General features: G+C 39.4%; 6 protein-coding genes and 1 long non-coding RNA gene across 11 annotated transcripts in view; 4 read left to right on the forward strand and 3 right to left on the reverse strand.

Moving 5' to 3' along the window:
• The window catches only part of LOC129790865 (UNC93-like protein), a 1,060,245-nt gene that overhangs the window by 860,278 nt on the left and 174,921 nt on the right, over positions 1–25,046 (forward strand). The gene's annotated exons all lie outside the window — the stretch shown is intronic.
• Positions 1–25,046, forward strand: part of LOC129790850 (cleavage and polyadenylation specificity factor 73) — a 566,536-nt gene that overhangs the window by 366,569 nt on the left and 174,921 nt on the right. The window contains exon 6 of one of the 4 annotated variants that reach the window (XR_008750633.1): positions 1,338–1,377. The exons of the other annotated variants lie outside the window; for them this stretch is intronic. The gene's annotated coding sequence lies outside the window, so the exon portion shown is untranslated. The remainder of the gene's footprint in view (positions 1–1,337; positions 1,378–25,046) is intronic. 4 annotated transcript variants of the gene reach the window in all.
• Positions 5,104–5,448, reverse strand: LOC129790959 (uncharacterized). Its single transcript, XR_008750642.1, has 2 exons — positions 5,418–5,448; positions 5,104–5,354 (listed from the first exon to the last, which is right to left on the reverse strand). It is a non-coding gene; the product is annotated as an uncharacterized LOC129790959 (long non-coding RNA).
• Positions 5,967–17,403, forward strand: LOC129789228 (dynein axonemal heavy chain 7). The gene is made up of 8 exons (XM_055825876.1): positions 5,967–6,260; positions 6,586–6,819; positions 6,890–7,881; positions 7,942–8,236; positions 8,302–8,714; positions 8,773–9,058; positions 9,125–14,859; positions 14,925–17,403. Exons 1-8 carry the CDS (start codon positions 5,976–5,978, stop codon positions 17,401–17,403), a joined length of 10,719 nt encoding a protein of 3,572 aa, XP_055681851.1. The 5' UTR covers positions 5,967–5,975.
• LOC129790947 (uncharacterized) lies at positions 17,376–18,570 on the reverse strand. Its single transcript, XM_055828802.1, has 2 exons — positions 17,919–18,570; positions 17,376–17,855 (listed from the first exon to the last, which is right to left on the reverse strand). Exons 1-2 carry the CDS (start codon positions 17,954–17,956, stop codon positions 17,441–17,443), a joined length of 453 nt encoding a protein of 150 aa, XP_055684777.1. The 5' UTR covers positions 17,957–18,570; the 3' UTR covers positions 17,376–17,440.
• Positions 18,008–18,696, forward strand: LOC129789230 (dynein axonemal heavy chain 12-like). The gene is made up of 2 exons (XM_055825877.1): positions 18,008–18,136; positions 18,217–18,696. The coding sequence occupies exons 1-2, from the start codon at positions 18,008–18,010 to the stop codon at positions 18,694–18,696; spliced, it is 609 nt and encodes a 202-aa protein (XP_055681852.1).
• On the reverse strand, positions 18,689–24,600 carry LOC129790823 (NPC intracellular cholesterol transporter 1 homolog 1b). The gene is made up of 13 exons (XM_055828582.1): positions 24,298–24,600; positions 23,415–24,158; positions 23,274–23,356; positions 23,081–23,215; positions 22,722–23,023; positions 22,264–22,648; positions 21,548–22,186; positions 21,430–21,474; positions 21,198–21,361; positions 20,860–21,115; positions 19,523–19,942; positions 18,846–19,119; positions 18,689–18,778 (listed from the first exon to the last, which is right to left on the reverse strand). The coding sequence occupies exons 1-13, from the start codon at positions 24,521–24,523 to the stop codon at positions 18,753–18,755; spliced, it is 3,699 nt and encodes a 1,232-aa protein (XP_055684557.1). The 5' UTR covers positions 24,524–24,600; the 3' UTR covers positions 18,689–18,752.

Consider the following 25,046-nt stretch of genomic DNA (forward strand, 5'->3'; position numbering starts at 1 on the left):
ATAATAAATTATCAAAGCCCCCTAAATTGTTTGTGTTCGAAACAAGGTTCGAAAGTTAATTTCGCTAAAAATATTATAAAATTTAGTTACAGCCATAAAATTTAGAACATGGCCTTAATTTGTTATTTTTAAATTAATTGCTATTTCGCTATTTATCTCTGATCTCACAGTATGGTTCTATCAAACTACTAAAATGTTTACTATATACTCAACAGTTTTGTGTTTTTAACAAAAAATAATGAATTTTCCTGAATTCGAAAAAATAATTTCACTTTAGATAAACTACGACACTACGACTTTATTATATTTTATTATTAAAAAGTCGTTTATTAAACATTAGGGTAAATGTGAAATTCGAAAACTAAATTTTATTTTAAAATTGCAAAAGTTTCATTAAAAAACTAATCTTTAAAAATATGGAAATAGCGATAAAATGAAATAAAGAAATTGGTTATTCACTATAGAAACTTTAAAACATTGTCAGGCAACTCACGCAAAATCTGATAAATATTAAAATTGTAGGTAGGTATTGCATAAATAAACCTAAATTATTAATATAATTCAATTTGAAAAAAGAATAAAACTTTTAAATAAAAATGAAAGAAATAATATGACGTGAAAAAAACTTTTAATTAATTTCAGAACAAAAGTCTCGCTGAAGTTTTTTCCAAATTCAAATATAATTGAAAAAATACGTACATATATATTAAATATATGTACAAAACATATAACTATATGAAAGTTATGTGCAAAATTGATTTAAAAAAAAGTGTTTTATATACCGCCCAATATCCTGAAAAATTGGTAATAATTTCTTGCTGATTTCACGCAAATTGGGCACAAAGTCAAATTTTGATTGAAAAAAAAAACATCGTGCGGTGGGCGCGCGAGGGTCGGCACTGAAAAAAAATTCAATTTGATCCCTGATTGTGTTCATTGATCAGAAAAAAAGGACACAGAGGAGGAGGTAACGCGAAATGTGGTTGGTAAAAAAATTGCGACCTGCGGAGTGTTATCCCAAAATGATTTGAAAGATGAAAGCTCCTGGCTTTTATGGCCAGATCAATATTTGCACGCCGAAAAACCTTACTTACACACCCTCTATGTCTGTGTGGGTGGGAAAACTTTTCATGTTTGCCCGTGTGTGTGTGAACGAGGAAAGCGTCTATTATTATTATTATTATTATTATTTTTATTTCCAACAAAAATTTAGGGTCTGTCCCTCTTACAATATTTTGTTGTGAAAGAGAAATTAAAAAAAAAGAAAGTGAGCAATAACGAAAAGAAGAAAAAAGAATTACAAAAAAAGAAAAAAATAGAAAAAATTAATAATTAAGAAAAAAAAATGAAAAACAATGCAAATGTAAAAAAAAAGAGGTACTAAACTGGATCCCAGTCGCGCAAATAATGTCCCTTAATTGACTCGATGGAGATCCTCGCCACTCGAGGGAGCGCATTGTACAAAGAAACTCCCTGGACGAAGAGATTTTTATAGAAAAGGTCAATAGATGAGGTAGGCACCATAAGGCATTCTCTTCTGGCGGATGTGCCCCGAGTAAGAAGTGACGAAAGGTACTCAGGGGTATTGCTTCTCAGCAGCCGATATATGAAAATGACAACCCTCATTTTGAGATAGTCTTGGATGTCACACCCAACAAGCGCATCACGAAAACGAGATACATGATCACGCGAGCGTAATTGAAAAACATATCGGATGCAATTGTTAAAAGCCACAGACAAGTGCCTCAATGACTCACTATCCATTGAGAAGAAGAGTTCCGCTCCGTATGTAAAGAATGGGATAAGAAGAGCTTTAGCAAGAATAAGTCTAGTTACTTGGGGTGTGTAGTCACTGAAGCGTCTTAGGGAGAACAGAGAAAAATTAACTTTACGACAGATTGCACTGACCTGGTCTGACCAAGAGAGTGTAGTGTTGAAGAAAATTCCTAAGTTTTTCACAGAATTTGAGAAAGCAATTAGCTCACCGTTAAGGAAAAGAGGCTCTGTAGCGATGATTTGAGTTCGTCTGTGAATCACTAGTGCCTGGGATTTTTTAGCATTGAGAGCTAGACCATTAGAGATGGACCACTGATGAATACGATCAAGATTGTAGTTAATGAGTTGAAAGGCTGGAGAAGAGTTTGTAGGATCACCTTCTACATATATCTGAAGATCATCTGCATAGAGATGGTAGGAGCAGTTAAACAGATGGGACGGAAGATCGTTTATAAACATCGAAAAGAGCAAAGGCCCCAGGATGGAGCCTTGGCCGATGCCACTTTTGAGCCTAAGTTTAGTGGAAAATTCAGTCCCAAATTTGACAAACTGCTTCCTATCAGTGAAATAAGATTTTAGCAGTGAGACAGCAGAAGAGGAAAAATTAAAAATATTCTTTAGTTTGTGACAGAAGAGATCATGTGGAAGACTATCAAAGGCTTTGGAGAAGTCAAGAAGGACCAAAATTACAAATTTATTTTCATTGAGTGACTTAGCTATGTCATAGTTTATCTTTAGGAGAGCAGTTGTTGTGCCGTGCTGAGGTCTAAATCCGGATTGAAATTTTGAAAGTAGATTGTGTATCGAAAGATGAGAAGAAATCTGGTCATGAAGCACGGACTCGAAAGCCTTACTCAGCGAGGGAAGTAAACTTATAGGTCTGAAATCAGAAGTATGCTTAGGATTAGAAGTTTTCGGAACCGGGATGACCATTGCGAGCTTCCAAGAGGCAGGATAAGAGGAGGTAGTGAGAACTTGATTAAAAATATCAGTGAGTGGCAGAAGAATAGCAGGTAGAATCATTCTTACAAACGCAAGGGAAAGCCCATCACTTCCCAATGCATCAGATTTCACACGCGTCTATATAGCTGGGTGTATTTTTTCCATTTGTGTATGCACAGGAAAAGCATGGATGTGGTGTACGAATGTAGTGTACGAGTGGTCCATAGAGTTGGGAAATGTTGGTGGTGGAGGGAGGAAAGAGGAGAGCAACTGTAGTCATGGAAACCTTGCAGAATAAAATTAGAATCGCAAGTATAAAGTGTTTCTCTGGTTTCACTTTGCTATGTATGTATGTAATTTCAGTCAGAGCCTCGAGAAGGATATATATAAATTTTCTCCTATATGTATATTTTATTTTCTTCAATACATTGCAATTCCATTCCCTTAATCTGCACTTTTTTTACTCTCAACCTTTCCTATATATATTTTCATCTTCAACCCATCGGTATACGTGGAGCAACACACTGATTTGCAGCAAAGAATTTTCTATTTTAGTATATGTATCATATTTATATTATTCCGTGAGAGCGCAGCTTCAGCAGAAAAGGAGCTGCGATGGGAATGTTGTACAATATAAAATAAAAATCAATATTTTCTCCATTTTATTCGACTTTCAATCTGTGTTGGATGAATGCAATTTATGGGGATTTTATGTACTTGAGAGAATTGCGCTCATCGTTGAACTCATAGTCATCATTTTCTGCAATTAAAAATATTTTTTTTGTCGTGCGTACACCTCTCAATTTACCTTTTTAATTGGATTTTTTTTTGTACAAATTACAAAATAGACTCACTGGATCCAGATGAAAAAAGACTCCCCAGAACTTCAACGATAATTGGTATTAAATCACAGTTTTCCATTATATTTGCACAACTCCAAAATATTAGGGAAAGAATTCAAAAAATATATATTTTTATTCAAATAAATTTAAAAAAATTGAAAAGAAAGGGATTCTCTATAAAAATACTTCAAGGAAAAGAAGAAATTGAAAACTCCCGTGGATGTAATGAGAAGAGTTATCAAAAGACTAAGCTTGGCTCTTTTACTAAAATCAACCAAAAATCCCTCAAAGAGATGTATTCGGTGTGATAGATAAATAAAAGGCGGAAACGGATGAGTTTACCATAATCTCGCTGAAAATCGCATATTCACTCTTGCATTAAATGACTCTCCAAATTTTCCATTGAGTTGTACAAATTAATTTTACACATGCCATAGAAGTTGGGAAAACGATGAGGTAGACACAACATGATGACTATAAAAGGAAATTGCTGCCTCATATCCTTCAACCCAGACAGAGAAAAGCACACTACGAACTATTTTATCGACTGACTCCGCACCCATTTTGTAAGCCCACTGAAGCAATGACACCAATCTTACTTCTTCCACCACAACGACAGTGTCGTGAAAAATTTATTGACGCTACATAATTTTGTAGAACTTCTTTAAAAGAATATTTAAACCAACTTTTTTCAAGAATTGTCTAAAATATAAGAATGAATCCTTTAGAATTCTCATCTGTTGATTTAATTCTAATTTTCTTTAAAACTGTAAATAAAAATTAACGAGAAAAAAAAAATAGAGAAAAATTATTCTGAGATTTTTCATGTTAAATATTCAAGTTAAAACTCTATTGAAATTCGTTAGAAAGAGTCCTTTCCTTTGTATGTATAGGTACTAAAAACAGGTAAGCCAGGAACTAATTTACAGTAAATTAATTCAGAAAAGGAATTTACTCGTTCTTGTACGGAAAAAACCCCTCATTTTGCGGAAGTAATCGACATATTCATAATCTTGAAGAAAATCATAGCAGAATAGTAAATCTTCAAAGAAACTTCTCATTTTCTACTGGGATTATCTAGAAAATAAATCAATAAATATTGATTAAAAATGCAAACAATGACGTTACTATGAGATTTTAATCTCTTTTAATGCTTGGAACAAAAAAAGCCTTGTTAAAACTTATTGACAAAACATCAGCATGAATGTGTCTTGCATTGAAATGAATAAAAAAAATATATTGGGGACGTCATTATGCATTTTTGTGAAAACCCTGACAGCTTTTCCTAATTAACTCAATTGAAAGAATGAAAAAAAAATCACCCTTTGCAAACTGGTGCTTAGGGCCTCAATTGCAAGAGGAAAGCCTACGTAGTGATTTCTGATTTTTTTTTATTGATCCACTGCAAAATTGTGCCTATCCAGATTTTTCTGCGAATGTTGCAGTTTCCCATACGAAAACGAATTAACTTCTTTACTAGAGAGAGATCTTTAGAAAAATGCAAAATAATAAAATTTATTTCTTTTATCTCGTCTATTGCTTGTTTTATTTTTATAAAACTCTACTTCAATTGGCCCATACAGTACAGGTATTTATCACTAAAGCCATTCACAATATTTGAAACCTACTAACCACATTTTCCTTGATGTAGTTTTCATGAATGGCACAAAAAGTTAAGGAATCTCCCAGCTCAACACTAAATGTTTATTCGATACCGCATTCATTCACAAATTCCCCGGGAAAATGTTTGATCAATAGAAATTTTCACTTTACCACCAAATCCAAAAAAAGTGTCTGGTAAAATGAGCAAGAAAGTTGATTTTACATCTGATACCGCCAAATTTCATCATTTAAAACCTCTCTGTAATCCCCATTTAGTGTCCCGCCTCAAGTGCTACAGTCTCAATGAATCCTTCGCGCGTGAATTTTCAAAGAAACAGAAAAATATATTTTCCCTGCCACAGAAGGAGCTGACTCACTTCAAAGCCATAAAGAGTACGAGGTCCAAATTGGCTGTAAAATATGAGAAAAGTAAGTAAAATCCATGGGTAAAATGTAAAGTAATGGTTTTTTGCAAAAGTTTCTCTGAGGAATAATTTCCTTATTCTTCTTTGGGGGGGAAAAAAAGAAAAATCCTACACAGCTTTACGGATTCAAAGGGAAAAGTTTCGTGTAAAGATTTTGGAGCTTATAACGAGGGGGAGATCCAATGAAATAAAAGGTGGATTTCCATCAACAAAGGACGAGGAATTCTTCAGATTTTATCATTACATCCAACATGGGATTGATACAGTTCACATTGCCGCACTGGACAAGAAGGTTCTCTCGAGGATTCTCTGCCTCATCCCGAAACGTCTTGCCAAATATGTGGATATTCTTGATGGGATAATTGAGGAGATGAAAAATGAATATTTTATGGCAATGAAGAAGTCTGTAATTGCCTACGTTCTCCAGGATTCCCTCCCAGAATCCCTTGCTGATGAACAATCGCAATGGGCATCAAAATCCTCACGAATTGTGACAAATTGTAAACATCATTTCACCGAAAATCGCACCAAACTCATGAAATCCCTTTTCACCGTGAATCCGTGCATGTCTCAAATGCTCGAGCTTTGGTACACAAACTTTCAGAAGCTCTCCTTTGTTGACCTGGTTAAACTGATGGGACACGAGAAACCCTATGATTTACTTGAGTTCACTGTAAGTTACCAACTTCCTTTCTCTCTCCCTCTTTTTCCCTTTATTAAAAACCCTTTTAAATTATGATGCAAAAAAAACGAAAGGAAAACTTGATAAACTTTTCAGAGCTTAAAAGGAGGAAGTCCCTATAGAGAGCTTTCGAAAAGTTGTATAGAATTTATTATTAAAAGTTTAAACAAGCATCTTTGCAAAGAGTGAGATTTAGTGAGAAAAAAATAGTATTAAATTCACATAATAAACTTCTTGTCTTAATTATAGCACCAAAGAGAGAGAGAGAGGAGAGACATTGTGTTGCTTTACATTTTAATAAAGTTTCGACTTTCAGGCTACAGTTTTGAGGCAAATTGATGAAACAAAGAATATCCTCAAGACAGACTGGTATAGTCAGATAAAAGGCATCATTATGCGAGGAGTTAAGAGGAATATTGTGCCCAAATTTGAAAAGAAACGTCTCACGAAGAAGTTTTTCAATGCTGTTGCTACAATAATGGAGCAAAATTTGCAGGATGTCTGCGTGAATAGTCTCAACATTTACTGCCACTACATCTGCGATCTCAATGTAAATGACTTTAATAACCATTTCCTACTACTCTTAATCTAGATCCTAAATATTTTCCCTCAAAATCCAGGTGTCAAACAAGAGATTTAATCTAACCATCTTGCTGGAGGAAGAGGACACTCTTGTCTTCAATCCGAGTTTTTTTAAGATCGAAGCTGAAATTCTTCGTGTGATTGACTACATCATTAAGACAGTGAAGGCTTTCCCCCGAATTGAGAGTCTCTTCAATCTTCCGGACTTCTCTTCGAATCCCTGCTTGCAGCCAATCATCTCCGACACTGCTGTGGCAGACTGTCGAAATAAAATCCTTCGCGTACTCGAGGATCAACGGATAGGACCTGAATTGCGTATGCAGGACTTTGATGACTACATAACGCTAATGAATGGTGCAGCTGCGGAGGAAATTGAAAAGTTCATTAGTCGAAAGCCCAAATTTGAAGAATACTGCGAACAAATTCTTCACTACAAAGAAATCGAAGGATCAATCACACGAAATATTTCTGGAGTCATTATCCTTGGCCTGTATGAATTCCATCGTGGAGGCTTGATTGAAACTCTTGAGCGTCTTGCGAGATTTATGCAAAATGAACTAATTACAAATCTCACGGCACAGCAGCAAACGGAAATTTCGAATTTTGCAAAGGAATACGAAAGTATCTCAGTGAAAGCTAAAAAGATACCAAAGGATACGCGTGAGCTGATGGAACTGAAGAAGTACGTGCAAGAGACGGAGGAGAATAAAATTCCCGAAATGGAACAAAAATTGCGGCAGAATATGAAGGAACTCCTCTGGCTGTTTGATCACACCATCTTCACACCGCTTGAGATCAAACAGAACAGCTTAACCTTCCAATGGTACCTCAAAATGCCGAGTGTCTTCAAGGAGCACAAGCAGATCATCGCTGAGAAGACACTCGAATACCAAGAGAGCCTCCGAAGGAGGATTGAGACATTCAGAAGGGATTTGGAAGTTTACTGGGAGCAAGTTCAGGACTACGAGAACTGGGGAGACATCAAACACTTGGCAAAGTACAAGAGGAAGGCAACACTACTGGACAATAAGTAAGAGAACAAGTCAAATAAAGAAAATTTAGTAATGCTAGTGATCCTTTTTCTTTGCAGACTAATAAGTGCTCAAGAAAAGATCAATCAGATTAATGAAGAAGAGAGATCATACACGTGGGAGGAATCGGAGTTTCCACTACGCAATGCGACTTATGAAAAGTTAGTTCCACACAAGAACCTCTTCGATGCTGGACAAGACTTTATGGATAAGTATGAAGTTTGGATGCATACACAAGTTGGCACATTTGAGCCATCAGACATTGATAACGACGTAGCGGCAATCTACAAAACGATCCTCACGCTTGAGAAGCTCTTCGTAGACAGCCCTAATACCCAGAAATTAACGCTAGATGTTAGTTTTTAACTAGAATAATTTCCAGACTCTAGAAGAACGTTCAAAAAATACTTTTCTTCCAGATTAAGGAGGTTGTCGATGAGTTCAAAACTCACATGCCGATCGTAAGAACTCTAGGCAATTCAGGAATGAAGGAGCGCCATTGGGAGCAAGTATCCGAAATCATTGGCTTCCCTATTAAAATATCTCCTGACCTTACTCTTGAACGAATCATTGAGTATGGCCTCGATGATTACATCTCAAAATTCCAAATTATCTCCGAAAGTGCAACAAAGGAGAATAATCTCGAGAAGGCAATGACGAAAATGGTTGATGAATGGACAGATATGGCCTTTACAATTAATCCCTACCGCGATTCAGGAACCTTTATCCTTTCTGCAATTGACGACATTCAAGTTCTTCTCGATGATCACATTATAAAGACACAATCAATGAAAAATTCTCCATACATTAAACCTTTTGCAAAGGAAATCCTGTAAGTTTAGTCTTTAAAAGTTGTGAATGAAATATTCTTAAATAAATATCCTTTTTAGAGCTTGGGAAACTACGTTAGTTCTCCTGCAAGACATTCTCGATAGTTGGCTCAAAGTTCAGAGCAATTGGATGTACTTGGAACCAATATTCTCAAGTCCTGACATCCAGCAACATATGCCAGAGGAAGGTAGAAGGTTCAGTGCTGTGGATAAAATCTGGAAGGACCTCATGAAGCAGGTAGCAATTGATACGAAGGTAATGGCAGTGGTGGAGATTGAAAAAATGGCAGACAGGCTAAAGAAAGCCTTTAATCTTCTGGAAGTCATCCAGAAAGGACTCAATGCGGTAAGACTATCCCTAAATGATCCTTTTGGCATATCTCAGATTTTTTTTGGAACTTTTCTTTTGCAGTACCTCGAGAAGAAGAGACTCCATTTCTCGCGCTTTTTCTTCCTTTCCAACGAGGAATTGTTGGAGATTTTGTCAGAAACAAAAGATCCCACAATGGTGCAGAATCATTTGAAGAAATGCTTCGAGGGTATTGCTTCGTTGACTTTCACCGAAGAGCTGGATGTGACAAAGATGAACTCTCATCATGGGGAAGAGATTGACCTGGTTGAAGTGATCTCAACCACCAAATCTCGTGGTCAAATTGAGAAATGGCTTACAGAATTGGAGGATGTGATGAAGAAAACCGTCCTGAAGTCCCTTCAGAGTGCCTACTCAGATCACAAGAGATCCAACAGAGAATCCTGGTTGTTTAAGTGGCCAGAACAGGCAGTACTCAATGTTACCCGAATCTTCTGGACTCACACCATCGAGAAGAATCTGGGAAAGGATTTAACCCCACTCCAGGATAAATGGGAAGAAAACGTTGAGAAGGCATCCCAAGCACTGACGGAAGCTTCTACAGAAAGGCACAGACTCACCCTAACTTCAATGATCATATCCGAAATTCACTGCAGGGATATTATTAAACATCTCCAGAGAAACAAAGTATCCAATCCCATGGATTTCGATTGGATCTCCCAAATGAGGTACTACTGGACTCAGGATCTACATCTCAAAACTCTGGACACATCCCTGAGCTATGCTCACGAATACCTTGGCAACACCACAAGACTTGTAATGACTCCGCAGACAGACAGATGCTGGAGATCAACTTTTGTAGCTCTTCAGTACAATTTCGGATGCAGCTTCGAAGGATCAACATCCATGGGAAAGACTGAAACAGTCAAGGATCTGGCAAAAGCTATTGGAAAGCAATGCATCGTCTTCTACTGCTCGAGATCTCTTGACTTTGTTACTTTTGGGAAATTTTTCAAAGGACTAGCCAGCTGTGGCGCCTGGTGCTGCTTCAAGGACTTCAATAGTGTCACCCCGAAGATAATATCCGTTGTCTCCCAGCAAATTCTCACTCTTCAGCGAAGTATTGCTGCCAAATCCGCAACAGTGACCTTCGATGGGACTCAATTGAAACTCAATCCCACTTGTGCCATCTTCAGCACTATTATCCGCAATAATCGAGGATATTCTGAACTTCCAGATTCCATGAAAGTTCTTTTCAGGCCAATTGCATTCACCGCGCCACACAGTAAGATGATTATTGAAGTTGAACTCTTTGCAGGGGGATTCCGAAATGGAAAGTCCCTGACTACAAAGATAATGAAGCTCTTTGAATTTTGTCGAGAACTCCTGAGAGATGGTTCTCTCTATGATTTCAGTTTACGAACCACAAAGACAATCCTAAATCTTGCCAAAGACATTAGGAAAGTATCAGAAGATAAATCAAATGAGGAGAGAATGTTCCAGGAGGCAATAAGAACAGTTTGCCTTCCAAAATTCACCGACACTGATTTCCAAATCTTCGAGGAAATTCTTGGAGATCTCTTCCCGGGTCAACCCAAAGAAGCAACGCTCTCAGCAGCTGATGAGAAAATGAAGTCTATTCTGCAGAAGGTCTTTGAGAGAAATAACAAGATCTTAACGGATTATTCTGCAGAAAAATGTCTCCAGATGCTGAAGATGCTTGAAATGGCACCAGGAATTCTCATCACAGGAGGTCCATTTGGTGGGAAAACTACTAAATATCGTATGCTGGCTGAAGCATTGAGAACTTCCGACGACGGAGAAATTGTCGAGGACAGGCTGACCTATGTGGTGATCAATCCCATGGCAATCACCCTTGAGAAACTCTACGGAACCTTCGATGTTCAGACATTTGAGTGGTCTGATGGGATTTTTTCGCACTTCTACAGGAAGTTCGCCGGGTCCCGTAGAGAGGGTAAGAAATGGATCGTCTTTGATGGTCCAATTGATACAGCCTGGATGGATAACCTGAACACTGTCCTCGATGACAATAGGAAACTCTGCCTAGCTTCTGGTGAAATTATTCACTTCCGTCCCAACATGAGACTGATATTTGAGACTGAGGACTTGAGGGCAGCTTCTCCAGCAACAATATCTCGCTGCGGGATTGTCTACTTAGAACCAGAGAAGGTTGGATGGATGCCTCTTCTGCAATCTTGGGAGAATACCCTTCCCGAAGCCTTTACACAAGTCCAGAAGAATGATATTCGTGATCTCTACATGAGATTCTGTCCCCTCCTTCTCTGGTTCATTCGTCAACCAGGAGTCTATGAAATGATCCTCACTCAGGATGCAAATATTGTTGTATCCATTACCAATCTCTTTGATTGCTTCCTCAAAGACTACGAAGATAAGAAGCACGTGGCAGCCCTATCGGACATTGATATTCGTGCACAGCTGGAGGGAATTTTCTTCTTTTCCTGTGTCTGGGCAATTGGAGGGCCACTCGATGGAGCTAGTCGTGGGAAATTTTCCATTCTCTTTCGTGGCTTACTTGAGAAGAAATTTCCTGCAGATCTCTATGAAACATTCAGCATTCCTGATCATCTACGAGTTCCTGACCTTGCAAGAGCGTACATTTTCCCCATCCCTAAGGCTGAAAGTGTCTTTGACTACAGATACATCAAAGAGGGGAAAGGGAAATGGAAGTTGTGGTCAGATGAGATCGCTTTAGCACCACCTATTCCTCGGGATATGCCTGTAAATCAAATAATCATCAGTACAGCCGAAACGATCCGAATTTGGGCACTCCTGGATCTTCTTGCAAATAACTCGAAGCAAATCCTTCTAGTTGGTCATACAGCTACAGGCAAGAGTGTTTACACAGTTGAATTTCTCACCAAGAAACTCAATGTAGGTCTTTTCAAGCATCAATATCTTTGCTTCTCGGATCTCACAACAGCAACGCAAACGCAGGAGATTATCATGTCGAAGCTGGACAAGCGAAGGAAGGGAGTTTTTGGGCCACCCCTTGGAAAGAACTGCATCATCTTCATTGATGACCTGTCGATGCCCATTAAGGAGTCATCAGGTGCTCAGCCACCAATTGAACTGCTGAGAATGTGGATGGATCATCGCATGTGGTACGATCAGGCGGAAAATGTTCCCATTAAACTCATTGATATCCAGCTTCTCTGTGCTATGGGATCTAGAGGAGTAGGGAATCCAATCACACCGAGATTCACAAGACACTTCAATACGATCAGCATTGATAACTTTGTGGACGACACCCTTAAAGCGATCTTCAGCAAAATAGTCCTGTGGCACTTGGATACAAGAGGATTCTCCAAAGAATTTGATCCTTGCATCGAAGAAATAGTTCTGTCAACGTTGGAGATCTACAACAAGGTCAAAGCTCATCTCCTGCCCACACCTAAACGTCCCCATTACATCTTCAATCTTCGAGATTTTGCCAGAGTCGTCCAAGGAGTGCTCCTATCCGTTCCAGAAGCAATCGAGGATCTCAGTGGCATGCGAAGACTCTGGTTTCACGAAGTTCTACGAATCTATGGGGATCGTCTTGTGGATTTGGAAGACAGGAAATGGCTATTTGATAATCTCAGCCAAGTTGCAGAGACTTGCATGAAAACAACAGCAATGGAACTTTTACAGAGATTCTGTGAATTTGGTGAGCAGCTCTGTGAGAGCGATATGCGGAAGCTCATCTATTGCGACTTTACAAATCCCAAAGCAGACACAAAGAACTACATTGAGGTCCAGGATATTGATGAATTGACCAACGTTGTGGAGGCTTATCAAGTTGAATTTAATAACATGTCGAAGAAGCCAATGGATTTGATCCTGTTTCGCTTTGCCATTGAGCATTTGTCGAGGATCTGTCGTATCCTCAAGCAACCCCGTAGTCATGCCCTCCTGATTGGAGTAGATGGATCAGGACGTCAAAGTCTATCGCGTCTTGCTTCACACATTGTTGACTACGAGCTCTTTCAGGTAGAGATCACGAAGAAGTACAACAAGGACGAATGGAGGAATGATATTAAAAATATCCTCAAAAGGATCTCAACAAATGAACTCCATGGAGTATTCCTTGTTACCGACAAACAAATCAAGGAGGAGTCCTTCCTCGAAGAGATCAATAATCTTCTGATCTGCGGCGAAGTTCCCAACATTTTCTCCGTGGACGACAAGGAAGAACTAATTGAGAGGATGCGTCAGATTGATAGTCAGAAAGAGAAGAGTCTCCAAACAGACGGAACTCCCGTTGCACTTTTCAACTACTTTGTCCGTGTGGTGAGGGAACAACTCCACATTGTTCTCTGTATGTCTCCCGAGGGACCAAGTCTTCGTACAAGAATCCGGAAATTCCCTTCAGTAGTCAATTGTTGCACAGTAAACTGGTTTCAGGAGTGGCCTGAAGATGCTCTTGTATCCGTTGCAACCAGATACCTTACTTCAATCATACAAGACGTTGATGTACGCCAGAACTACATGGACACATTCATTTTCTTCCACACAAGTACTAAAACTGTCTCAAAGGAACTTCTTTTGCGTCTTCAACAGAGGAACTACATCACCCCAATTATCTACATCGAACTCATACAGAATTTCAAATCTATGCTTCAGCAAAAGACAAGTTTCCTCACACAGAAAAGAGGAAAATACCTTGCAGGGATAGATCAGCTAACAAATGCTGCGCAACAGATAAAGATCATACAGAATCAACTTGAGGTGTTGGAGCCTAAATTGAAGACAACATCGGATATTGTAGCTGAGCAGGGAATTAAAGTTCAGGCGGAATTTGAGAGGCTAGTCATTCAGAAGGAACACATAAAACGCGATGAGGCAATCACAGCAGAAAAGGCCAATGCTGTAACTAAAATAAAGGAAGAAATTAGCTCAAGGCTAGGAGAAGTCTTGCCTGATGTTGAGGCAGCAACAGATTCCTTGACTACACTTACACCTGCTGATATTCTCATTGTTAAATCCATGAAAAATCCTCCGGCAGCTGTTAAGGTTGTCCTTGAGGGTATTTGCATTCTCAGAGACATTAAACCGGATAAAGTTCCTGGACAGAATGATGATTACTGGTCACCGTCGAAGCGTCTCCTGGCTGATCCATCATTCCTCGATAGTCTCATACAATTTGAGAAGAATAGCGTGAATCCGAGGATTATGGAAGTCTTTCAGCAACGCCCAGTCTTGTCCTTTGATATGGAAAAAGTAAAATCAATCTCCATGACATGCGAGCTTCTCTTCAAGTGGGTTATAGCCGTTGCCAACTACGGAAGGGTCCTTGAGAGTTTGGAACCACGGAAGCAGGCTCTCATTGAAGCTGAAGCAATCTACAGTACAGCCATAGATTCTCTGAATATTAAATTGGAACAACTGGCTTCGGCGGAAGTCAGTCTTGCTGATCTTCAATCACATCACGATGCAAAACAGGAAGAGTTCCGGTTGCTTCAGAATGAATTTGAAGCATCCACAAAGAAGCTTCAGCGAGCTAATGAACTGATCAACACGTTGGAAAGTGAAAAGGATGGTTGGAAGGATATCGCTGATACGCTGGAAGCTTCTTTTGACAAGGTAGCTGGAGATGTTATAATATCAGCTGGGATTGTGTCCTACATGGGCATATTTCCGGTGGAATTTCGACGAAAGCTGCTCGATATGTGGCTTGAGAAAATTGATAGTCTTCAAATAAAGCACACAGAACCCTTCCGTGTGGAGGAACTTGAGGATGCTGCCCAAATACGTCAGTGGACTATTTGTGGTTTACCAACTGAAGATCATCCAATTGAAAATGCCATTATTATAAAGTGAGTTGTATTAAATCTAATGCTTAAAGATTATTGAAAAGTAAATCCACAAATCCTTTTTTCAGATACTCCAAGAGATGGCCATTGATGATAGATCCACAGTTCCTGGCTAATTCTTGGATAAAGAATTTTGAGAAGGAGAACCGACTTTGCGTGATACGCTTCAATCAGCCAGACTACAATCGTGTCCTGGAGAATTCCATTCAATTCGGCCTTCCGGTTCTCATTGAGAATGTCGGAGAGGAGTTAGATCCAATGCTAGAACCCATTCTCAAGAAACAAATCTTCAAACAAGGTGGAGTTTATTGCATAAAATTGGGAGAGAATATTATTGAATTCAACGAATCCTTCCGCCTCTTCATCACAACAAAGCTGTACAATCCCAAAATTGCTCCGGATGTTGCAGTTGATGTTAAAATTGTTAACTTTGTCGTCACGCGCGAAGGACTCAATAACCAAATAGTTTCTGCCACAATAGGCCGGGAACGTCCGGATTTGGAGTCAGAAAGGAATCAAATTGTCATGCAGAGAGGAGACACAGAGAAGCAATTGAGGGATATTGAGGAGAATATTTTGGAAATTCTCTCAACGGAAAAGGAAATCCTGGAGAGTGACAAAGCCGTGCAGACCCTCAGTTCTTCTAAGGTTCTCCTGAGTGAAGTGCAGGAGAAGTATACGGTGGCAAAGAACACGGAAAAGCAGCTGGAAGATGGACGTTTGGTTTATATGCAAATTGCTGATCATTGCTCAACACTCTTCTTCTCAATTGATCACCTCAGCAGCATGAATCCCATGTATCAGTTCAATCTCAAATGGTTCATCAGCATCTATCTCACGGCAATTGATAACACTGAGAAATTGGATGATATCAATGCTCGTCTCCAGGGACTCAAAAAATACTTCACAAAGAGTTTCTTCTTCAGCGTTTGCCAGAGTTTATTCAGCAAGGACAAGATCGTTCTTGCCTTGATCCTTTCGGCGAAAATTAATGAACTTGACTCAAAGGAATGGATGTTCCTGCTAACAGGAGTAACAGCCATGCAAGATGAAGCACCAGAGTGCCCTTCTGAGATTTTTAGCAGGAGAATTTGGCAAGAAATATCCTGCTTGGAAACATTCCCTGCATTTCAAGGGATTGTTGGAGATATTTCTGAGAATCTCGATAAATGGGAGGACATCCTGATCAATGAGGATCCCATTGAAGTGATTCCAGATCCATGGAAGGATAAACTAACTGATTTTCATAAATTAATGCTCATTCGATGCTTCAGACGAAATATCCTGATTCACAGCATTACTGACTTTGTTGAGAAGAGTCTAGGGAGTGCCTTCGTCGATCCTCCACTCCCTACGCTTGATTCCTGCTACGAAATCTCCAACTCTTGCACCCCAATCATTGCCATCCTCGAGAAAGGATACGACTTCACGGAATCTCTGCTTAAATTCGCCAATCAACGGGGGATTCCCGATGACAAAGTGGTGCTAGTGACCCTGGGAAAAGCCCAAGGGGATATCGCTGAATTGTCAATAGAAGAGGGTAAGAAATCAGGAGCCTGGGTGGTTCTCCTCAATTGCCATCTAGCCAATAATTGGCTCCCAACATTGGAAGGAATCTGTGATGCCTTCACAACGGACACGACTCATCCGGACTTCCGTTTGTGGCTCATATCATTGCCTACAAAACTCTTTCCGCCATCACTTCTGGAGAATAGCGTAAAGATCACGAGAGAACTCAATGATGGCCTCAAGAGGAATCTCACCCAAAAGTTCCACAACTACTCGGGTAAAGAAGACTCCGAGGCATTCCAGAGAATCCTCTATAGGCTCTGCTGCTTCCACAGTATTATTCTAGAACGCCAGAACTACCGGGAAAGTGGCTGGAACATCCAATATGACTTCAATGATTTGGATTTATCCGTTAGCGTGAGGAATTTGCAAAAATACTCAGCAGGAAACATTGAGGATTTCTCCTTGGAAACTCTCTTTCACGTAATTGGATCCTGCAACTATGGCGAGAGGATATCTGATCCATGGGATCATCGACTCCTTTCAGTTATCTTCAAGTTTTTCGTTACAAATCAAATTACGGACAAAGAAGCTGCAATGAATCCTTTCATCCTGCCAGGAGATATTCCTCAGGAGGAGTTTAAGCAATTTATCGATTATATCTCCCTCGGGAATGTTCCTAATGCCCTCGGATTGCACAGAAATGCATGCAGCGTAAAGGATACAGAAGATACTGAGAGACTCCTTGTTACAATTCTATCAATGCAAGATCGAAGGGATCTCGTGGAGCTACATGAGCACAATTTAGTTGAAGACGTTCAGGAAAATGTCATGAAAACTGCGCAGGAAATTCTCACGAAAATTCCCCAAACATTCGACTTGAGAGAAGCTGAAAATAAGTTCCCTAAATCCTACGAGGAATCCATGAACGTGCTGCTCCTCCAGGAACTCACACAGTACAACCAATTAATCATTTTCATCGAAGAAGGACTACAAAATGTCGTCAAGTGCATTGAAGGTGAGATTTATTTTATTTAATCAGTTTTAATTAATTTAGAATGTTAATTTCCTCAATTTAATTGACCACGTTGCGTCGATTCTTCCTCAATTCTCTCTCCACATGAAGTTCAATTGACTTCCTCTTCTTGTCTATTGTGATAATTTCATCCCTCAGAAGTCTATCAAGTTTCTCTCCAAGAACTTCCCTGCTATCCTGCTGAAATGAAAGAATTTCCTTCTTAACGTAGTTTAGCCTCTGCTCCTGGCAAAGGCTCATTTCAAATTCTTTCAACGTCCACAGCTGAAGTTCCAGAGCATGGAGGAGATTCTGTACGGACTGAGGAAGATTATTGGGACCGTAGGTGGTCTCTAGAATTTCCATTAATCGAATTCTGTTGCGATTTGGCTCCCTTTTCCCCTGACTTTCATCCCTTTTGCGACTTTCCTGACGCCTCCGTGGTCTCCATCGTTTGGTTTGAGCTGAAGATTCTCTGAAAATTAAATTCTTGAGATAATTTTCATTTCTTTTGAACAGATTTGTTGACTTTCTTTACCTGTAAATTGTCTGACACTCTTTATTCACAAATTCCATCTCTTTTCGTTTTCTCTCAAATTAACAGGAAGAGCAATCTTCTCACCACAAATGCAGGAAGCTATCAATTCAATTTCACACGGACAAATACCGGAAGAATGGCTAAAATATGCTTATGCTACGAAAAAATCTCTGGCAAATTTTATTCAAGACTTCCTGCACCGAATAAATTACTTCCAGGTGAGTGTGATGGAATCCACAACCACCCTGAGCAAGGGCAACAACAAAGAGTTTATTGATCAAACTTTTCTTTGTGGCAGAATTGGGTCGACAGTGGCATTCCTGCATCAGTTTGGCTTCCGGGTTTCTACTCACCTCGTGCTTTCTTAGCAACCATTCGCCTCAACTTCACCCGAAAACATAAAATTCCCGTGGATGAAATTGAATTAGAATTTGACCTTTGTGAGACACCCAATGGGGACTCAATTGAAATATCTGGATTATTTCTGAGTGGAGCTCGATTTGATCGGGAGCTCAATTCTCTGGCAGAATTGAATCCTCGGCAGTTGCATGATGAATTGCCGGGAATTGCATGCACACCGCAAAATGTGGAAGAGAAAATTCATTCAAATACTTACATCTGTCCAACGTACGTTCTGCTATCCGACCGAAAGGACATGGAGGACACTCCGGGTGGAAATGGGCATTTTATAATGGAAATCCCACTGAGAATTCCCAGTGATTCATCACCAGATCACTGGATTCTTCGTGGAGTTGCTGCACTTTGTCAACTTAATTAATATCATTTTTTTATTCATTATTCCTTCTCTGCTATATTATTCGTATCACTTTAGTATCACTCTTTCACCTTCGATGGAGGTCCTAAAAAACACCGAAAAAATATTCATTAGAAACTGAAAAAGAATTAATCTAAATGGAGACATCTCACCGATAAAGCTGAGCAAGACCGGAAGGAAGATTAATCCATGAGCTGCACCAATGAGCACCATTCCAAGGTACATTCGGAAGTAGAAGACCTGGAAAATTTGGGATTTGGCAAAGGCAAGCACAATAATCCCGGAGAATTTTGTCAGAGTGATACCGGACAGGACACTACTGCCCGTATTCACGAGGGCAGCTCTTGATCTGTCCATATGATCACCAATAGCTCTCGTGTAGGATCTCACGATATGCGAGACAAACTCCACGCCAATTCCAACACTCTGGAATTTAATTTAAAAAAAAATCTACAGTCAATGCGGGTTGTTTGGACATTTCATTTAATAATTTGATTTATTTTAGAGATCCTTTTGTAAGACCAATTAATGAGTTTTTGAGGACCTTTTGAATGCTATTTTATTACTTAAATTTGAATTAGGTGCAAGAAAATGAAATTATTCAATTTTAAAGTGTCCAAAATCTGCCTGCTTTACGCTACATACAGGAGTGCTCAGAACTATTGACCAAGCAATCAAAGTAAAAATTAAGGAAAATTGTTCTCCGTAGCACGACTGTATTCATAAAATTTAGAATTTATCAAAATCAAGAAAAGACTGCACGTTTTTTTTTAATAAAATTTGATACAAGAAAGAAGCATAAAAAAATTATTTAAATGCGATTACTCACCACAACGAGATTAACGAGAGAGACAGCATTAAGTGTTATGCTCCATGCCCACATAAGTCCCAACATGTTGATGAGAATCATAAGAACGACGAGGAAAACAGTGAGAGCGGACACAATGTCAAAGCCTGTAACAAGGAAAGTTATACCAAAGATACAGAGCATTGACATGCCCAAGGAGAAGAGAGAATCCTCCCAGATTGTCAGGTATTGCTCGTAGAAAACGTAGAAAACACTGTAAGGGAAAATGGTGATCCCGAGTTCCTTTTCATCGAACTGCTTTTGAATATCATCCGAAATTATTCGTGCCTGTTTGAGGGCTGTGTAGAAATCACGGGATGTACTGAGAGTTGTGTGGTAAGAGTTGAAGTAGAAATCCTGAATGTAGGTGTCTCCATGTTGATCATAAATGTAGTTTATTGCCTGGAAATTTTCACAGTAAACAAAATTTTGATCAACATTGAGTCAATTTAGGCCCCATAAATGAGCAATAATTGATCAATCCGATTGAAAGGCAATAATTGCTCCATTGTTGATCAATCATTTAAAATTTGTGCTGCGCAAGGAAACTGATAAAAGCAATTTATAAAAGAGAGTCTATCTCCCCAGTAAATAAATTTTGCTAATCATTTATCAATTATTGTGTTCAATATCGAGTCAATGTAGGACCGCATAGTAAGTCAACTATAGATCAATCAGATTGAAAAGCAAAATAGTTCATTTATTGATCAATATGAGAAAGAGGCAATAATTGCTCAAATTCTGATCAAACTGATTAATGATAGGCAACATTTGATCAATTCTTGATCAATCACTTTGACGAACAATTGTTTTAGACGCTTCCTTATGAACTAAGGTCCATAACCCCATATGTATATAATTGCTCAATTATTGATCAATCTGATTCATAGACAAAAATTACTCAATTTTTAATTAATCTGATTAATGAACAAATATTGCTCAATTTTTAATTAATCTAATTGATGGACAATAATTGCTCAATCATTAATCAATCAATAAAAATCTATGCATGGAAAATGATTGAGAAGAAATTGAGCAATTCGGAAAAGGCTGGGCCGATTCTAGTGTAATTCGATAAAGATGTAGAGGGGACCATTACAAGTTATAAAAAGTTGAGCGCAAATTGTGTGATTGATCAATAATTGAGCATAAATTGACCAATCGATTGTTGCAAAATAATAACAATATTTTATCAATAATTAATCAACACAAGATTGAAGATTGAGATAAAACTGACTTAATATTGATTCAATCATGATTGGGTATTATTTGACTCATTTAAAAAAAGTAGAGGAAGAACACAATTTAAATGAACTTACCGAGACATAGGCAGCTCTTCCAGCCTTGGCGCATCCTTCATGAGGCAAATCCGAAAGGAAGTTACTGAAATACTGCATAAATGTCTCCCTCGTTGGTCTCAGATCCACAATCTCCTTCTCACAGTCCTGACAAACCCCAAATGGAGCTGTACTCGGACAGAAGCTACCATTGGCGTGCAATTTGCAGCACGTGTCCACACTTATCCAATCGAAATAGTCATCAATCCACGATGAAGAGGGTCGAGCCAAGTGTGTTCTTTTTTTCCGCAGATTAATTAGAAAAATCATGTGAACTCCACAGAGATAATTTTCAAAAAGGAAGTTAATTAGCAACTTACATTTCCGGGAATTGCGATGCCATGTAGAGTTTAACGGAAACTGAATCATTGTTGCACAGAGGGCCACCACAGATGATATTCTGTGACTCAGTTAGGCTGTAATCCAATCCTGATGTTACGACAAAGTACACAGGTGGGCCAATAGAGAGTAAATCCGCCATAAACTGCACAATGATGAGGAATTTGATAAGTTTTCAAGTGGTTGTGATCAATAAAGGCATCATAGACTTACTTGAAAATACTTCACGACATGCGAATCTTTGGCCATTGATAATTCCTGCGGAGATATTTTTTTTTTTCAATGTGGTGACTAAGCTTTTTACTAAACAGGTGTTGGCATTTACACATACCTGATCAAGGCCGGGTTCCAGGTGAGGAGCCACCATAATTGAGAGGCAAGTTGTGAGGATGAAGATGATAAAAATCAACGGACGAATACGTTTTGAGAGCACAAAGGGCGCGTAGAATTTATCAATGATGCGCTGCAGGAAGCTCTGAGAAGGTTTATCTGCCTTCTGGTACTCCTTCATCCTGAAGCAGCACATCAGGTCGAATCGTTTGGATTCATATCGTCTCTGATCGAGGCTCATGAGTGCCACAAAGGCCGTGAGCTGAAGGATAAAATCAATAAGAAGAGCAACAGCAGCATACATGGCGAACGTATGAACAGCTGGCATGTTGGAGAGTGCTCCAATTCCAAAGCAGAATATCTCTGCTGATGCTGTGAGGAGAATTGATGGACCAACTTGTCCCACAGCCATCCCAATTCCTTCGGGAATTGAAGGATACTCCCTTCGGTCAAGGCGATTGTACGTGTGGACCATAATAAAGATATTATCAACACCAATGGCGAGGACGAGGAATGGAATCACTTCAATTGTGAGCATTGTTGTGGATACTCCAGCATAGCCAAAGATTCCCAAGCTACAAGCCACGGATACCAAGACAATGACAATTCCTCCCACAGCTAGAGTGATTTTTGACTCCAGCTAAATGCCAAAATCAATTAAATAGAAATTCTAAAGTAAGAAGGAATTCAAAATATTTAGAAGACTATACTACTGACCAGGAATGTACGAATCCCAGAGATCTTCCCCAGAGCAATCATTATGTAGACAAACATGACTGCATAGCTGATGATAACAGTGGACATTTCAGCTTCTGACAGCTCCTGAATACCATCCTGAATGGATCTTTCAGCACTGAAAGCAATCTCCATGATGTCACTCTCGTAGTTTTTCAGGAAATTAATGAAAAGCTCCTCCCACTGCATTGCTAAATCAAGATGATCAGGATCAGCGTGATTGTTGACTATGAAGGTAATTGTGACTGCTGTGGCTAAATTGTAATCCGGTTGCTCATTTCCTTCGGGTTTTGGCATCCCACCGAGTGCCACACCGGGTTCAACAGGACCCCCAAAGGGTGCAAAGCATTCCGGAGCATAGGCGTTTCTGAAAGAACATTTTCACCCCAATTAGAAGACTTTTTTCTCTCAAGAACCTCTTAAGAAAAAAAATTCCTCACTGTGTGCAGCTGATAATTGTGTTCAGGTAATTCCTCTCGAAACCATTGGCATCAATTCGTGATTCATTGAACTTGACAAAATCATGCCCGTAGTAGCCAAAAATTGATTGAACAGTACACTGATCGAGTGTTGGAACTTCCCCTGGATAGATAATTGGTGCAAAGCATATCCTTTCCAATCCCAAATCCATATCCTGCCCCAACTCAGTCAGTTCCATTTGCAGCCTAAAAACTTCCAGAAGGAAGTCTCTGTTGAATGCTGGACCAAATTCAACAACTCCAAGTTCTGTTTCATGGAAAATCTGAGAGATTATTCATTAAAAAGTATTCTAGGAAGTGCTCAAAAAGGATTTCCATACATGTGTTGTGTTGTAGGGTTTGAGGAAAAGCTGTTCAGTCCGGTAGAAAGCTCCAAATCGACTGTCGAAGAAATCCTTTTCAATTCGAGATCTGCTATCGGGATTCGCCCAAAGTTCCACGGGATCTGTTACAATCTGCAGGAGAAAAATCCCTAATTTGCAAGACAACAAGGAGAGTATTTTCGGGGTTTACCTCAAGGTAGAAGATTCCATAGGCTAGACCAGCAATACCCCATGAACAGATTGCAAGCGTGAGGACAGGATGAGCAGCACATCCTTCGAAACGAAGAGAATTTAAAGGAAATTGAATGAAAATAAAAGAAAAAATCTTTACCATGTCCTAGCCAACGGAAGAAGGCCGTGAGGTAGTAATTGACACCACTGAATCCACCTGTCCACTTGGGGAGCTCATCGAAGTCACTGTGCCTCGTCCTAATTGCCACAATGACCACAAATACAATCCCTAGGAAGCCTATAAAAAGTGCTATGACAAAAGTCACCCCATTCAGATCCCCAACCATGAACGGATGCTCCTCAACAACAGGCTCCATCCCTTGTGGGCAATTTGCCGCACAATCCATGCAAGAGCATTCATACGATCCCGGAAACGGATCATCGCAAGTCCTGGGAGCTCCTTCAAATCTTTCATCGGGATTATCTGATTCCATGTAGTTTATGTTGAAGGGTGCCAGAGGATTTAAATCAATACCTCCCATAAATCCAAACCACCTCTCTGGCGTACATCGTGCTGAACCGAATGATCCACACGCCAGATCCATGGCCAGTTTCCCCGTGGCAGGATGAACGATACCAGCGCAACTTTCATACGTCATATTGTAATACTCTCCACTTGCTACAAAGTCAATCTCAGCCACATAGGGTCCCCTGCCCAGATTCCCAGCCTCCTCCACGTACGGCCGAACAAATTTGCTAGCTTCGGGAGAGCATGAGAATGCACAAATACTCTGAAGCATATTTTTCAGGCATCCCTCGCATCGGCCAAAAATTCCCTCAGCCATTGAAAATTGCTGATCCATGAGACGAATACTCTGAGGCGTACAGCAGAGCGGAGTATCGTCTGGCCAAGACGGGAAGAAAAAAAATGTAAATCCATCAATCACTCTTGATCCCAATAGAGAGCAGTATTGCTGATTGTGGGATTAATTAAAATCACCGCGGATTAGGCTGCGTGATAATTCTTCTTTTCACACACTCACCACTCGTGAAAACATCCGGACACCGTTTTCTGAGTATTTCAGCCGCTTCCGGATCTGCTGCAACATCTAATGGGAATCCTGGGCCATCGTATGCACAATTTTGGAATTGCCCACGATTATCAATATTGCACACATCGTACCACACACAATCACCAGCAATTTCACGTCCACCTGCCGCGAGTATCACGAAGATCAGGAAGATCCTTGAGGGAGTCACGCACCTCATGCTCCAAATTTTTTCCGTCCACACACTCCGAATGATTTTAAGCAATTGCGCTGGCAAGTCCAACCAGAACACAATTGATACTAACTTATTAATTTTTATCACTCAATTGGACACCAATAAACCCTATAGAAGTGCGTTATCTTGTCTTTTTGAACACCTGTCCACCTCAACTAATCTAATCATCTCGAGTACCTCTCAGACGGGAGAAAAGGGAAAGGAGAGAGGTGAGTGTGACGAACATGAAAAAAATCCCAAAATTGGGGATTCGATTGAATTACTTTATGAGACCGTAAATTGCAGTAAAAGCTTTGCTTTTGAATTGCTTTCAAAAGGTAGATCAACAATTTTTGTTTTGTCTTAAAGACCCGAGGAAAGTAACATAAATCTTCAAAATTTTAAAAATATACAAACGTTTAAAAAATTCTTTCGAGTTAGAAAATATTAAGGACACGAGAATGGTTTCCCAATGTTTTCTAATCTTTAAAGATTTTATTTACCAACAACATTTATTCCAAATCATTTC

This window comes from Lutzomyia longipalpis, chromosome 2 (genome assembly GCF_024334085.1).
Source record: "Lutzomyia longipalpis isolate SR_M1_2022 chromosome 2, ASM2433408v1".
NCBI classification, from domain to species: domain Eukaryota; kingdom Metazoa; phylum Arthropoda; class Insecta; order Diptera; family Psychodidae; genus Lutzomyia; species Lutzomyia longipalpis.

Bases quoted from the DNA above. Each gene is read 5' to 3' on its own strand.
- LOC129789228 (XM_055825876.1), top strand. From the start codon at position 5,976: ATGGCAATGAAGAAGTCTGTAATTGCCTACGTTCTCCAGGATTCCCTC. The intron at 6,261-6,585 runs GTAAGTTACCAA...TTCGACTTTCAG, and splicing joins ATGATTTACTTGAGTTCACT to GCTACAGTTTTGAGGCAAAT. The intron at 7,882-7,941 runs GTAAGAGAACAA...TTTTCTTTGCAG, and splicing joins GCAACACTACTGGACAATAA to ACTAATAAGTGCTCAAGAAA.
- LOC129790947 (XM_055828802.1), bottom strand. From the start codon at position 17,956: ATGGAATTTGTGAATAAAGAGTGTCAGACAATTTACAG. The intron at 17,856-17,918 runs GTAAAGAAAGTC...TTTAATTTTCAG, and splicing joins GAGTGTCAGACAATTTACAG to AGAATCTTCAGCTCAAACCA.
- LOC129789230 (XM_055825877.1), top strand. From the start codon at position 18,008: ATGCAGGAAGCTATCAATTCAATTTCACACGGACAAATACCGGAAGAA. The intron at 18,137-18,216 runs GTGAGTGTGATG...TCTTTGTGGCAG, and splicing joins ACCGAATAAATTACTTCCAG to AATTGGGTCGACAGTGGCAT.
- LOC129790823 (XM_055828582.1), bottom strand. From the start codon at position 24,523: ATGAGGTGCGTGACTCCCTCAAGGATCTTCCTGATCTTCGTGATACTC. The intron at 21,116-21,197 runs GTAAGTTGCTAA...GCGGAAAAAAAG, and splicing joins GCATCGCAATTCCCGGAAAT to AACACACTTGGCTCGACCCT. The intron at 19,943-20,859 runs GTAAGTTCATTT...GAAAATTTCCAG, and splicing joins GAAGAGCTGCCTATGTCTCG to GCAATAAACTACATTTATGA.